A 12,425-nucleotide genomic window follows, 5' to 3' on the forward strand; every position below is an offset into this window, starting at 1 on the left:
GGGCTAGGAATGAAAACACGAACTGATGCATTTTTTAAAAAAATGTTGGCCACCTCAGTCCAGTGCAGAAGTAGATGTGATGTGTTTAAAACTTGTCAAGTTGATTGTCTTTTTTGCAAAGGTTGCCTGGAGAGAGTTACTTTGCCACAGGCAGCCTTGCAAGTGATGGTGTCCAAGCCTTTGCTGTCATACCATACAAATGCTTGGCTGATGTCAGAAGGGGAGGGGGTGATGTGTGCAACTGTCAGCCCAGCGTGAATGCCGAGTGGAGGGGGTCTGTGAATAGGGGGGTCCCTTTGGGGGTTCCCAGATCCCGAGATCATTGGCCATTTTGTCTGGACACTCAGTATGCAGATTGCAGTGTGTATCTGTGACTCTTGGCGTCAGCCTGTGTGGATGGCAGTCCTCCTCAGGAGACGTTGAGGCTAGTCTGGGGCTATGCACCTGGGAGGATGAGTATCTCGCAGAGTGATCCTGGACTGCTCCACATTCCTCACAGGAGTATCATGTGGTTAAAATGGGGAGGGGGGCAGGGGCTGCCTGATTCTGCCCCATTTATTAACAGTTCAGTGGTTTCCTTTTTTTATCTGGAGTCGATCAGAATTCTTCCTTTGTGTCACACTTGATGGCTCAAATTGAGGCGGTACTTAGTTCACGAAAAGGGTCGTCTGGAGGAGAATCATCCTCACCACAGGTGACCAGTCATGTGCAGCCGGGACCCCTTGGCGAGGGGTGCATATCACCTCCACTGAGAGTGCCATTACCCACTTGCTGCTGTGTAGGTTTGCTAAAGCAATGTTTTGTACGACGGGGGTGCTTTGGGGGCAAAAGCACCTCTTTAGGAAATGACACACATGCCTCAGCACCTCCCTTCCTGGGGGACCATCTGAGAAGCGTCTTAAGGCTTGCATGTAGCCCCTTGATCTCTCCACCGTAAACACATCTCTGGGAGGGAAGGGTGGGGGAGGGCGTGGTGAATCGGCCCTTTCAAGACAATCCAAGTTATCCCTGCTGCGGGCGGAGTAAGGCATCATTTTTATCCTCTTTGGGGAGAGAAAAGGCTGCGTTCTTCCCCCTCTACCCCCACTCCTTGCCTTTCAGCTGTGGATTTACTCAAACAGCCCTAAGTTTGTCTGTAGCCTGAGCCAGGTTTAACTCTTTGGGCTTCAGCAGCACAATGCCCAAGATATGCATGGTGCCTGTGGCAGTTTTTATCCCGCTTTGATACATTTTTTAAAAATTACTTTCTTGTGGGCGGGGGGGGGGATTTGGCATCTGTTTGCTGTCACTTTCTCTTGCTGAGCCACCCAGAACTGCCAGGAAGCAGAGTCTTAAGGAGGAGGCATTTGCCTCTGCTGAAAACCGGCTTTCTCCTCTCTGCTTTTCCCTCCAGGCTAGTGGTGAGTTCTTTAGAAGCGCTGGAAAGCTGCTTTGCCATCGGACCAGTCAATGAGAAGGCAAGTAACTTTCCTTGAGGTTTGGGGGACATCAGGAGGTTGCTGGGGGTTTGGAGGCATGAGGGGTTGTGCTGCTACCACAGCAGCAAAGGGGGATATGCCACTACTGCAGCCTTGGAAGGTCCTGATCCCCAGGGAGATAGCCCTGTTGGTATTCGCTTAGTTTTCTGCTTTAAGCATCATCGATCACAGCAGAGTAGTGAAGGAGCCAGCTTTGAATGCTGGCACTTCTGCTTGCCACCAGCAGGGGAGACTTTGTTTGTGGGACTAGTACTTCTGCTCTGGTCTAGTGTGAAGCCAAACAGTTCTTGACTGACCTTGAAAATGAGGCTTCTCTGAACTTTGAGCTTGTTGTGTGGGAGTCCTGCCTGTTACCAGCCTTTGTGACTTGTTGGGGGATGGGATGGCTATTCAGGGTGCCGACAGCTCAGTTTGTGCCCCCTTTGTGACTATGGCAGGAGAAGAGCAAAGCGGCCACTCAGGAGCTGGCGACCATGCTCCTCTCCACACCAGCCCCCGCCAGTGTCCAGCAGCAGACCAAGAGCTTACTGGCAAGTCTCCACACCAGCCGCTCTGCCTACCACAACCACAAGGTAAAAAGCTGACGTGGAGTTGCATGTCTCCAAGACAGGCCCGTAGTTGACTGCAGTTTGGTTCCTGTCACATGTCCTGTCCTCACAAATCTCCTCCCTCTTATGACTCTGAATACATTGCGAGTCACGTTTCTGGGGCTGCAGTCCTGGTTCATATGTGGTGCTAGCTAGATCCCTAAGGCCTCCCCACTCCCAGCTGTGACTGAGAAGGGGTCACGTGCCCAAAAACCTGCCTCCCCTGCAGGGATGATGAGTTGTGAGCAAGTGGCCATGCAACTTGCTGCCATGGCCAGTTGCCTGTCTCAAGGAGCTCCAGCTCCGTTTCTGAAGGACCCCGGAGTCTCCTGGAGCGTAGTCTGAGAACTACTGCACTTGTGGGGTGAAAATTGGGGGGAAAGGCTTGCTTCTCTGCAATCCTTTCTGACTTTCAGGATCAGGCCTTGCTGAGCAAAGCCATCCAGTACTTGACCACCTCAAGCAAAGAGGGGAAGGACCTTGACCCGGAAGTCTTTCAGCGGCTTGTCATCACTGCCCGCTCCATCGCCATCATGAGGCCCAACAACCTGGTCCATTTCACAGAGTCGAAACTGCCACAGCTGGAAGCAGGTGGGCCAAGTTCCCCATCATCCCCCCTTCTCTGCTTCTTGTGTGCATGTTTATGTGCTCCATGGGATGGGGCTTTTGCCCTAGTGGTCACAGTGTTGGCAGGGGAGCTGCAGCACCTTTTTGTTGGTTATGCATAGCTTGACTTACAAGTCAGAGTCAAATAATGGCCAAGAACATTCTAACACAATTAAAAATCAAACGGTAGGTTCCCCAAAACACAAATGTAGCTGTATTGCCAAAGCACGTCTAAAAAGTACAGTTGTTGTTTTTTTTTTTTGCCTGATGCCAGAAGGCAGGAGGAGGAGGAGGGATGGGTCAGATTTCCTGGGGCAGTGAATTCCACAGATCAGATCCCACCACCGAGACGGCCTTGCCTTCGGCTTCCACTTGCTGCACCTCCCAGCTGTGATTGTGGAAGGACACAGAGTGGGATGTCTGATGGAGCGAAGCGCAAGGGCTGAGGGGAGAGGCACGCCTTAAATTGTTGTTTTGGATCAATCTTTCAGAAGGCCTCAGTGAAGGGCAAGATGCCCAGAAGAGCACGGAAGGAGAAGGGTGCAGTTTTATTACTCAGCTGGTCAATCACTTCTGGAAGCTGCATGCATCCAAGCCCAAAAATGCCTTCTTGGCTCCTGCTTGCTTACCAGGTAACGTGTGGTGGATCTCCACCCCCCCATCCCCATTTGCAAATATCCACTAATTCCCAGGCTTTCCTTCTGGGTTACTGTGGGAGGAGCTCAGGGAGGCTATTGGGCTGACAGGACCGTCACACAGCACCATCGACGGCTGTTCCCAGCCTCCTCTCCTCCTCTCTTGCTGGATTTGGGCCTTAGCCCACCAAATGTTTGTGGGTCTCTTTGAAGGTGGAAGTAGGCAGAACGCTCAGTGTCTTGGGCTGATGTACCTGAAGTGTTTCGACTTGTGGGTGCCTCTTCTAGCCAGCTGGGGGATTCATCACATGTGAAGTCTTCATCCTGTTTGTCCTCTGAGGCTTCAGGTTGTCTTCTCTTCCTCTCTTCTGTTTCAGGCCTGACCCATGTAGAAGCAACTGTCAATGCTTTGGTGGATATTATCCATGGCTATTGCACCTGTGAGCTGGACTGCATCAACACAGCCGCTAAAATTTACATGCAGATGTTGCTCTGCCCGGTAGGTTTGGAAGCGGTCGGCACAGGTGGCATAAGGTGTGAGCCAGGCTTATTCACAAGACCTCCTTGCTGGGGAAGGACAATAAAAGTTGGCTCTGGGTCAGTCGCTGCCCTATGATCCCAGAGAGGCAGGCTGCAGCTCCCTAGTGGGCAGAGCTCTGTCAGCAACTGCTCTTGACCTTCTCTCTCTGCCATGCAGCACAATCCTATCTTGCACTGGAACAGGCAGGTCAGGAGGCCTGCACTGTATCCAACACCAGATAGGGGCTCAACTGGAGGCAAGGGGAAACTCTTACCCCCAGGTAAGCCACTGCAGCCCCAATGGGTCTCCTCAAACTTGCGCCACCTCTGGAGGTGGCTTAAGTTCAGGAAGAGCAGAGCGACTTGAAGCCATTCCGAACTGCTTGGGTCCCAGCCCCACCTCCTGTTCCCAGCCTGCACCCGGGACTGCCCTCATAAGAACAGCCCCACTGGATCAGGCCATAGGCCCATCTAGTCCAGCTTCCTGTATCTCACAGCGGCCCACCAAATGCCCCAGGGAGCACACCAGATAACAAGAGACCTCATCCTGGTGCCCTCCCCTACATCTGGCATTCTGACTTAACCCATTCCTAAAATCAGGAGGTTGCGCATACTCATCATGGCTTGTACCCCATGATGTACCCTCTTCCCGCCTGCCACCCTGCTGTGGGGCTCCAAGCAGCTGACACAAGGCTCCATCCCCGAGTCAGCGCAGAGGCTGGATTCAGCCTCTTTGGGCTGGTGTGTGTCCCTGTGCCGGCCCAGCCGACTCTATAGAAGGAGGAAATGTGCTTTATGGCACATTTGCAACCCTCCTGGGCTGGCGCAAGGGACTTGCACTGGTCCAAGGGCAACTCTGGATTGTGCCCTTAGTGTGTATAGGATGGGAGGGCCTTGCCAGTGTCTCTTGCTTTGCAGTCGGACAGAAGAATGGAAGCTCGGGGTGTGGTGAGCCAATCATCTTCAGACACTGGTGTGACTGGCTCTGCTTTCCTTCCAGGATCCTGCTGTGAGCTTTTCCTGCAAGCAAGCTTTAATCCGCGTGCTGAGACCACGGAACAAGCGGAGGCATGTGACGCTCCCATCATCTCCTCGGAGCAACACCCCGATGGGTAAAGAGGCCCCCCCAAGTTTAGCATTTGGCTACAGCTGCGGTTTTCAAACTCGCCTTCCCTGACCCGCCTGCCGAAGGTCGTGCAGGGCTCCCTGCACCCCCGGGGGACTGCAGGGGGCTTGGGCAAGGGCAAGATCCTGGGGATTGTGCTGCTGCCTCCTCCCTGCCTCCTGGCTGCCCCCGCTTCTTAAGGGGAAAGGGACCAGGACCCTCAGGCTGGGGTGTCGCAACGCCCCAGTTTGAATACCACTGGGCTCCAGGGTTTGTGCCATGAGTGAAGTCAAGAGAAAATCTCACGTCAGCTGGCTGCTTGAAGCACCTACTCCTCTGAAATGTCTGGGAATTCTGGCATTGGCAGAGAGACCACAAGACCAGCCCAGTCTCCCTTTGAGGCTCTGGGACTTGATCCTTTGGCTACAAGGATCATAATTCCTGCCCGTTTCCTGCATTTGATCTGCCACAATATGTTCCAGTGCAGGCAATTGTGCCACCCAGGGGATTAGTAACCAAGTAGGGACGTGGACCCTTGTGAGCAGTGGGGCTCTATCTGTGCTATGTTAGTATAGCGGCTAAGAGACAGAAGTGGAAATTGGAACGTCCTCTGCCCTGAACTCGCCAAGCGGCCTTGAGCCAGCCGCTCTCTTGTCCTCAGTCTTGCTCATCGCAATACGAGGAGAATAATCCTTGCTTTACAGGGTGGGCCTTAGGATCACAACATGATAGTGCACGTGAAGCACTTTGTGCAGTCAAAGCCTGATACGCCACATGCTGATCTTGTGCCAGTTGCAGCATTCCTCAGAGATCCTTGTGGCTCCTGTGTCTGCGTTTGCACATGTGTGCGCCTGTGTAAAAAGTACTTTTGTCACCCAGGAGATAAAGACGATTATGATGACGACGATGCCGAGGACAAGCTGCAGAGCACGGGGATCCCCAATGGCGAGCACATCCGGCAGGAAAGCCAAGAGCAGAGTGAGGTGGATCACGGGGACTTTGAGATGGTGGTGAGTCCTTGTGGCCAGGTTGGCTCCTGCCCCCACTCTGAGCCTCATTCACCTCTGCGGCCCTCCTAGTAGTTTGGGTGGTTTGGAAACTTCCTGCGACCCCTCAGTGTTCCGTTTTTTTCCACATGGCCCCCTAGAAGTATGGTGTGGTCCCCCAGGATGTCATGTGACCCACAGAGAAACACTGGCTGAGCCAAACGTTCTGGTTGATGGTGCAGAGTGGGTCTGTGATGTTCTGGCAGAAAGCGCAAGCCCTGGTTTTGTCCTTCCCCCTAGTCTGAGTCAATGGTGCTGGAGACGGCTGAGAATGTGAACAACGGCAACCCCTCCCCTTTGGAGGCTCTGCTGGCCGGGGCCGAGGGGTTCCCCCCAATGCTGGACATTCCTCCAGATGCAGATGATGAAACCATGGTGGAGCTGGCAATTGCACTGAGCCTGCAGCAAGATCAGCAAGGTGCGAAGCACCCGTGGAGAGGGGGTGGCAGCTGGTAGGGCGCGACTGTCTGGGCACTCCCCTCTTCGAATCCCACCTCTGCTTTCCTCGGAGGCCACGGGCAAGTTGTGCTCGGACTCCGCAGTAATGAGACGCTACTGCTTTGCAGGGCTAATGGTGGTGGTGTTGGTTAATCTGCAGTGCTTGTGACCCTCCCCCCCCCCCCGTTTTGCAGGGAGCAGCAGCAGTGCGCTCGGCCTGCAGAGCCTGGGACTGTCTGGCCAAGCCCCCAGCTCGTCATCTCTTGACGCTGGGACTCTTTCGGACACTACTGCATCAGGTAACTGTTCACAGCTAGGCCGTTGAACTCGCGGGGAAGCGGCCCTTGTGCTGAGCCTGGTCGTCCCCAGGATGTCTTGCTGTCTTGACTGACAGCAGTGCTCCCAAGGTCCCAGGCACCCTTCTCATCTTTGCCACTTGATCCCTTCATGGGCCTGGCAGGGATGAGCCTAGCACCTTCCGCGTTCTCTCCAGCTTTCACTGTGTGGGGGCGGTGCAGTGCTGAACTTGAGACCATGGGACCTCTGCGCATATCCAATACCTTCATGTTTTCATGCTGGGAGGGTAGTGTGTCTTTCCCTCCCTCCCGCTGCGAAGGAAGGACTGTTTTTAAGGGATGTTTGTTAGTCACCAGGTGGTGCTGCTGAGCTCTCTGTGCCACAGAGCACCTAGTGATAAAAACTACGTATTGCAGCACAGTTTCTAAGCTTGTGAAATCAGTGGGGTGGGGAGAAGGAAGGTGTGTTTATTTGATATGAGAGACTGCGGTGAAGCACAGGTGCAGGAGATGGTCTTTAAGACATGCTGCACTTGGAAAATGTGGGTTCAGGAAAACCCTGCATTCTGTTGGTGACCTTCAGCTTAGTTTCTCTGCTTCGGGTTGTTCCTTGGTAGGATGGGGAAGAGTCTAGTGCTTTCTGTCCTCTTCCCCCTTCTGCTGCGATATGTAGCTTCTGTGACCAAGCTGTGTCCAACTCTACTGGCAGAGAAATTCTGCTACTTGCACAAGTGTGTGTGAGAGAGATCCGGCTGCAGTTTTTGCATAACTTACTCGTGTAGAATCATGTGGGGATGAGCTTCAGGTGTTGAGTGCAGCCTGCGAGGGTGGAGTAGTCTGAAGCTGCAGTCCTAGGCACAGTTCCCTTGGAGTAGGCCCCACTGAACATACTGGGACTTACTTCCAGGTAAGCATGCATAGGACTACATGTGTAAGAAAACTAACTCCAAAGGGAAGAAAACATTGTGGGGGTGCATTGCCTTGTACCCTTCCCTCTTTGCTTGCTCTCCTGGGGGGGAGTGTTCCTTCTGGGGCGATGCTTCCCATCTGCAGTTTTAGTGCAGATATATACATTTTTAAAAACCTTTTGGCTAGCGAATTGGGGTCCTGTTTTTAGTATATCTGTTAAACCAACTGAATGGTTTGTGCAGGTTTGGAAGTACTGTGCGGCATTTTAGAGAGCATCTAAAAGTCCTTCTCTGCTGGGCCCACGTTTGAGTTGTTTGAAGACTGTGTTTTTACTTGTAACAGCTCTCCTTACTCTCTTAGCTCCAGCTTCTGATGACGAAGGCAGCACAGCGGCGACAGATGGCTCCACCCTGCGAACCTCCCCAGCCGACCATGGTGGCAGCGTGGGTTCTGAGAGTGGTGGCAGTGCAGTGGATTCTGTGGCAGGCGAGCACAGTGGTAACAGCTGAGTTAATTACTCTAGAACCATTTCCCCCGCGGTAGAAGGAATGTCAGAGGAGCCCTGCTGAATCAGACCAAAGACCCATGCTGGCCTTCCGTACACGAGCAGGTGCTCTTCCACTGAGCTGTGGTCCCTCCCTCAGCTTGCCTTTCTGTGGGCCTAGTGGGAGCAGGTGATGCCTGATGGCCACTAGCTTAGGTGGCTTTTCAGAGGGGAACCAGCAGGGCTACCAGGGGATCCAAAATAATCCAAAGGATTCTTGCGTGAAGCTCTTCCTCCCCACTGCTGTACGCATGTGAACTTTGGTTGCAACCTGTGCAGTCCCTCCATTCCCATCACTTTGTTTTCCAGTGTCCGGCCGCAGCAGTGCATATGGTGACACGACAGCTGAGGGCCACCCTGCTGGACCAGGGAGCGTCAGTTCCAGCACAGGCGCCATCAGCACCACCACAGGGCAGCAGGAGGGCGAGGGCTCGGAAGGCGAAGGGGAAGGCGAGGCAGAGGGAGATGTTCACGCCAGCAACAGGCAAGGCTTCCTTTCTGGCTGCAAGGCCCAGGCTCTAGGGGCTGGCAGGGATCCTCAGGGCCGTGATCCTGGGCAGGCTCTTCCCAGGCCATCGTTCCCTGTGCTTCCGCCAGTTTGGCTGGAGTACGGCAGGCCTGTAGATCTCTCTCTGGCCTGTGGCTTGTCCCTGCCGCTCGGGGTGGAATGGGGATGAGAGGCACCGCTTGTCTTGCAGCGCTGCCATTTCTTGACAGTGTGAGGCTGACCCTGTCGTTCCGGCAACTTTGTTGGACCCTTCTCTGGGCATCCTGAGATCTTAAAGCCTTGGCTTATCTCTTGACCGTCGCCTCTTTCACCCCTCAGGCTGCACATGGTCCGTTTGATGCTACTGGAGAGGCTGCTGCAGACCCTGCCCCAGCTGCGCAATGTTGGCGGGGTCCGTGCCATCCCCTACATGCAGGTAAGGCAAGCAACAGTCCCCTAAGAACATAAGAAGAGCCCCGCTGGATCAGGCCATAGGCCCATCTAGACCAGCTTCCCGTATCTCACAGCGGCCCACCAAATGCCTCAGGGAGCACACAAGACAACAAGACACCTGCATCCTGGTGCCCTCCCTGCATCTGGTATTCTGACGCAGCCAGTTTCTAGAATCAGGAGGTTGCACATACACATCATGGCTTGTAACCTGTAATGGATTTTTCCTCCATAAATTGGTCCAATCCCCTCTTAAAGGCATCCAGGCCAGATGCCATCACCACATCCTGTGGCAAGGAATTCCACAGACCAATCACACGCTGAATAAAGAAATATTTTCTTCTGTCTGTCCTAACTCTCCCAGCACTCACCTTTAGTGGATGTCCCCTGGTTCTGGTGTTATGTGACAGTGTAAAGAGCATCTCTCTATCCACTCTGTCCACCCCCTGCATGATTTTTTATGTCTCAATCATATCACCACTCAGGCTCCTCTTTTCTAGGCTGAAGAGGCCCATACACTGTAGCCTTTCCTCATAAGGAATGTGCCTCAGCCTAGTAGTTACTTTAGTCGCTCTCTTTTGCACCTTTTCCATTTCCACTATGTCCTTCTTGAGATGTGGCGACCAGAACTGGACACAATACTCCGGGTGTGGCCTTACCATCGATTTGTACAGCGGCGTTATAATATTAGCCATTTTGTTCTCAATACTTTTCCTAATGAGCTCAAGCATAGAATTGGCCTTCTTCACTGCGCCGCACATTGGGTTGATACTTTCATTGAGCTGTACAACAACCCAAGATCCCTCTCCTGATCTGTCACAGACACTCAGAACCCATTAGCCTATATGTGAAGGCTAATATGAAGGCCTATATGTGAAGCCTATGGCTTGTTGCTGTCCTGCAAGCTGTTTTTTCAAGTCCTAGATCCAGTGCCTGAGTGCCTAATGGCTGGCCGTCGTGCAACATGGAGGCTCAGTCGTGAGCTGCTGAGGCTGGTTGGGGAAGACCGGCTGGCCTTAGACCCACAAGGCCCTATCCCCTTTCCGCTCACACTTGACTTCATGTCTCACAACATTCCCTGCTCTTAGGTGATCCTGATGCTTACGACAGACCTTGATGGCGATGATGAGAAGGACAAGGGTGCCCTTGACAACCTCCTGGCCCAGCTCATTGCTGAACTGTGCATGGATAAGAAGGTACTTTTTTGGGGCTTGCTCAGTGTCCCTGCCCCATATGACTCAAATTGGTGGAGTGATTCAGAGACGGGGAAGCGGCCCCTTCTTCCTTAGAAGAGTTTGAGCAGATGTTCTTGGGGATTAATGGAACTGCTTCTCAGGGCCACCAGTATTCTGCACTCAAGAAAAAACCGTAATGCTTGGCGCTGAGATTCCAGATTCTTCACTGTGGGAAGTTTCTGGCCACTGGTTTATTTCACCCTCTCAGTTCTCAAGTTTTGGACTGTGCCAGTCTGGTTGTCTCTGTGTGCCTTGGAGGGAAGACCATTCCTTTCTTTTCCCGCTTGTTCCAGGATGTGTCCAAGAAGAATGAGCGCTCCTCCCTCAATGAGGTCCACTTGGTGATCATGCGGCTGCTGAGCGTCTTTATGTCCAGGACCAAGTCGGGGTCCAAAACTTCCATTTGTGAGGTAGGAAACTGTTGGCGTTTTGTGTTGCCACCATGAGAAAAGACTTTTTCCCATCCCTCTGTGTCGCAAACTTAGGGTGGTTTGGGGTGCTCAGAGTTCTTGGTTCTCGAACCCTAAAGCCCTCAAGGCCCCCCTGTCCAGTAGTACTGCCACCACCCTGTACGTGCCAGAGTCCAGGGACACTGAGACCTTCTAGCCTTAATTGTATCCCTTGCAGGCACTGAGCGCTTTCTCCAATTAAAGCTTCAGTCCTCAAGTTACTAGACCTCAATGAGCACTTGGTAGCTTGCTGAATGGCTAAGGCAGGATTCTGAACCTTTGTCCCCAACAGACATTGAAACAACTTAGTAAAAGAGATTTTAGTTTATTACGTACATAAGGTTACATAAGGCAGCAAATGCTAGAGGCATAAACATCTAGGAAACATATGAGCAATAAAATAATAAAACTAGTTGGCTATCTCTCTTAATCCCTATCTTTCACCTGGGTCAGCTTCTCTTGTAGATCTCTTAGCTCCAGGCTACCTGTGAGGCCAGATGCCCATGTTGGACAATGGAGCTCACAGCATGTAGGATGTTGCACCCAAAAACTCTGTCCAAGAAGGAACCCGGACACCCCTTGCGCCCTCATTATTATACTTCTTATGCTAATAGTACTGAGGTGGCTTCATACTATTTAGACTGTCCAATCAGAAACTTTTGAGGACAGAACCTTCTCGAAGTGGGCCTGGTTGCTAGCCCTCTTAGTTCTTACCCCTCCCAACTGGAGATCCACAGCTGCATTTCATCAGCTTGATAAAGCACCTTTCTGTCTGCAAAGATGCTACATTCCAATGGGTTGTAATTCTTGTTGTTTGTCTTTTCTGGCCAGCAAAGGAGAGACAACCATCTTTTTGTCCGTTTATTCACAGTCTTGCAGCTAGGAACTGCTAGCAGCTTCTCCGTTACTGACCTAGTTTGGTTCAGGCTCCATATGCTAACCAAGGCCTAACAAGTACATATTCACGACACTCTGTCACCTTCCAGGTTCACATTTGAGATCCAGGCTCTGTGGGGCAGGGACATTCTTGCTGTTACCCTTGGAAGCATCATGCACAGTTTTTCACAGTGCCGTACATCTTTCAGTAACAGTAAGGCCACCTTCAGGAGGTAGCCTCACTTTCTCTCTTGCCCTGCAACCCGCCCTCCCCTGCTTGGCAAAGAAGCGGGTGATAAAGGGGGTGGGGATTTGCAAATGTGATTATTGGGAAGCCAAGTCGTTGCAGCATTAATGGTTCAGAGGCACTAAGAGGATTCTGTTGATATTTTGTTGCTAAAGGTGCAGTAATAAGGGTTTTTTAAAAAAGTGAGGAAACCAGAAAGAGAGAGATTTTTTGTGTGTGTGTGTGTTGTATGCAGAAGGAAGGGGATTAATAACAAAAGCATAGAGGTTAAAAATGGAGACCGAAGTGCGTCGAATTTTAATGAGCTTATAAGCTGTGGGGTTTGTTTGGATTTGCTGGGCTGCTCTAATAGCGTTATTTACAGTCCCTTTCTTCAGCAGCCTTTTGTTGTAACATCCAAGCTCCCCAAAAGAGGGGAGGCAGGTCCCAGATTTGGCCCTCAAAGGCAGAGGCCAGGGAGACATTGAGCCGGGGCCCCCTCTCCCTGTGAGAGCCCTGGCCTCTTTTGCGCACCTGGC

General features: G+C 52.2%; 1 protein-coding gene across 1 annotated transcript in view; it reads left to right on the forward strand.

The window, feature by feature from the left end:
- Positions 1-12,425, forward strand: part of UBR4 (ubiquitin protein ligase E3 component n-recognin 4) — a 91,420-nt gene that overhangs the window by 47,406 nt on the left and 31,589 nt on the right. The window contains exons 50-63 of the mRNA XM_066637807.1: positions 1,394-1,457; positions 1,916-2,050; positions 2,482-2,656; positions 3,163-3,303; positions 3,684-3,805; positions 4,826-4,937; positions 5,810-5,940; positions 6,217-6,394; positions 6,609-6,713; positions 7,980-8,117; positions 8,473-8,647; positions 8,990-9,086; positions 10,189-10,296; positions 10,629-10,745. Of these exons, the coding sequence (XP_066493904.1) occupies positions 1,394-1,457; positions 1,916-2,050; positions 2,482-2,656; positions 3,163-3,303; positions 3,684-3,805; positions 4,826-4,937; positions 5,810-5,940; positions 6,217-6,394; positions 6,609-6,713; positions 7,980-8,117; positions 8,473-8,647; positions 8,990-9,086; positions 10,189-10,296; positions 10,629-10,745 (1,798 nt within the window). The remainder of the gene's footprint in view (positions 1-1,393; positions 1,458-1,915; positions 2,051-2,481; positions 2,657-3,162; positions 3,304-3,683; positions 3,806-4,825; positions 4,938-5,809; positions 5,941-6,216; positions 6,395-6,608; positions 6,714-7,979; positions 8,118-8,472; positions 8,648-8,989; positions 9,087-10,188; positions 10,297-10,628; positions 10,746-12,425) is intronic.

This window comes from Tiliqua scincoides, chromosome 9, assembly GCF_035046505.1.
Source record: "Tiliqua scincoides isolate rTilSci1 chromosome 9, rTilSci1.hap2, whole genome shotgun sequence".
NCBI lineage: Eukaryota > Metazoa > Chordata > Lepidosauria > Squamata > Scincidae > Tiliqua > Tiliqua scincoides.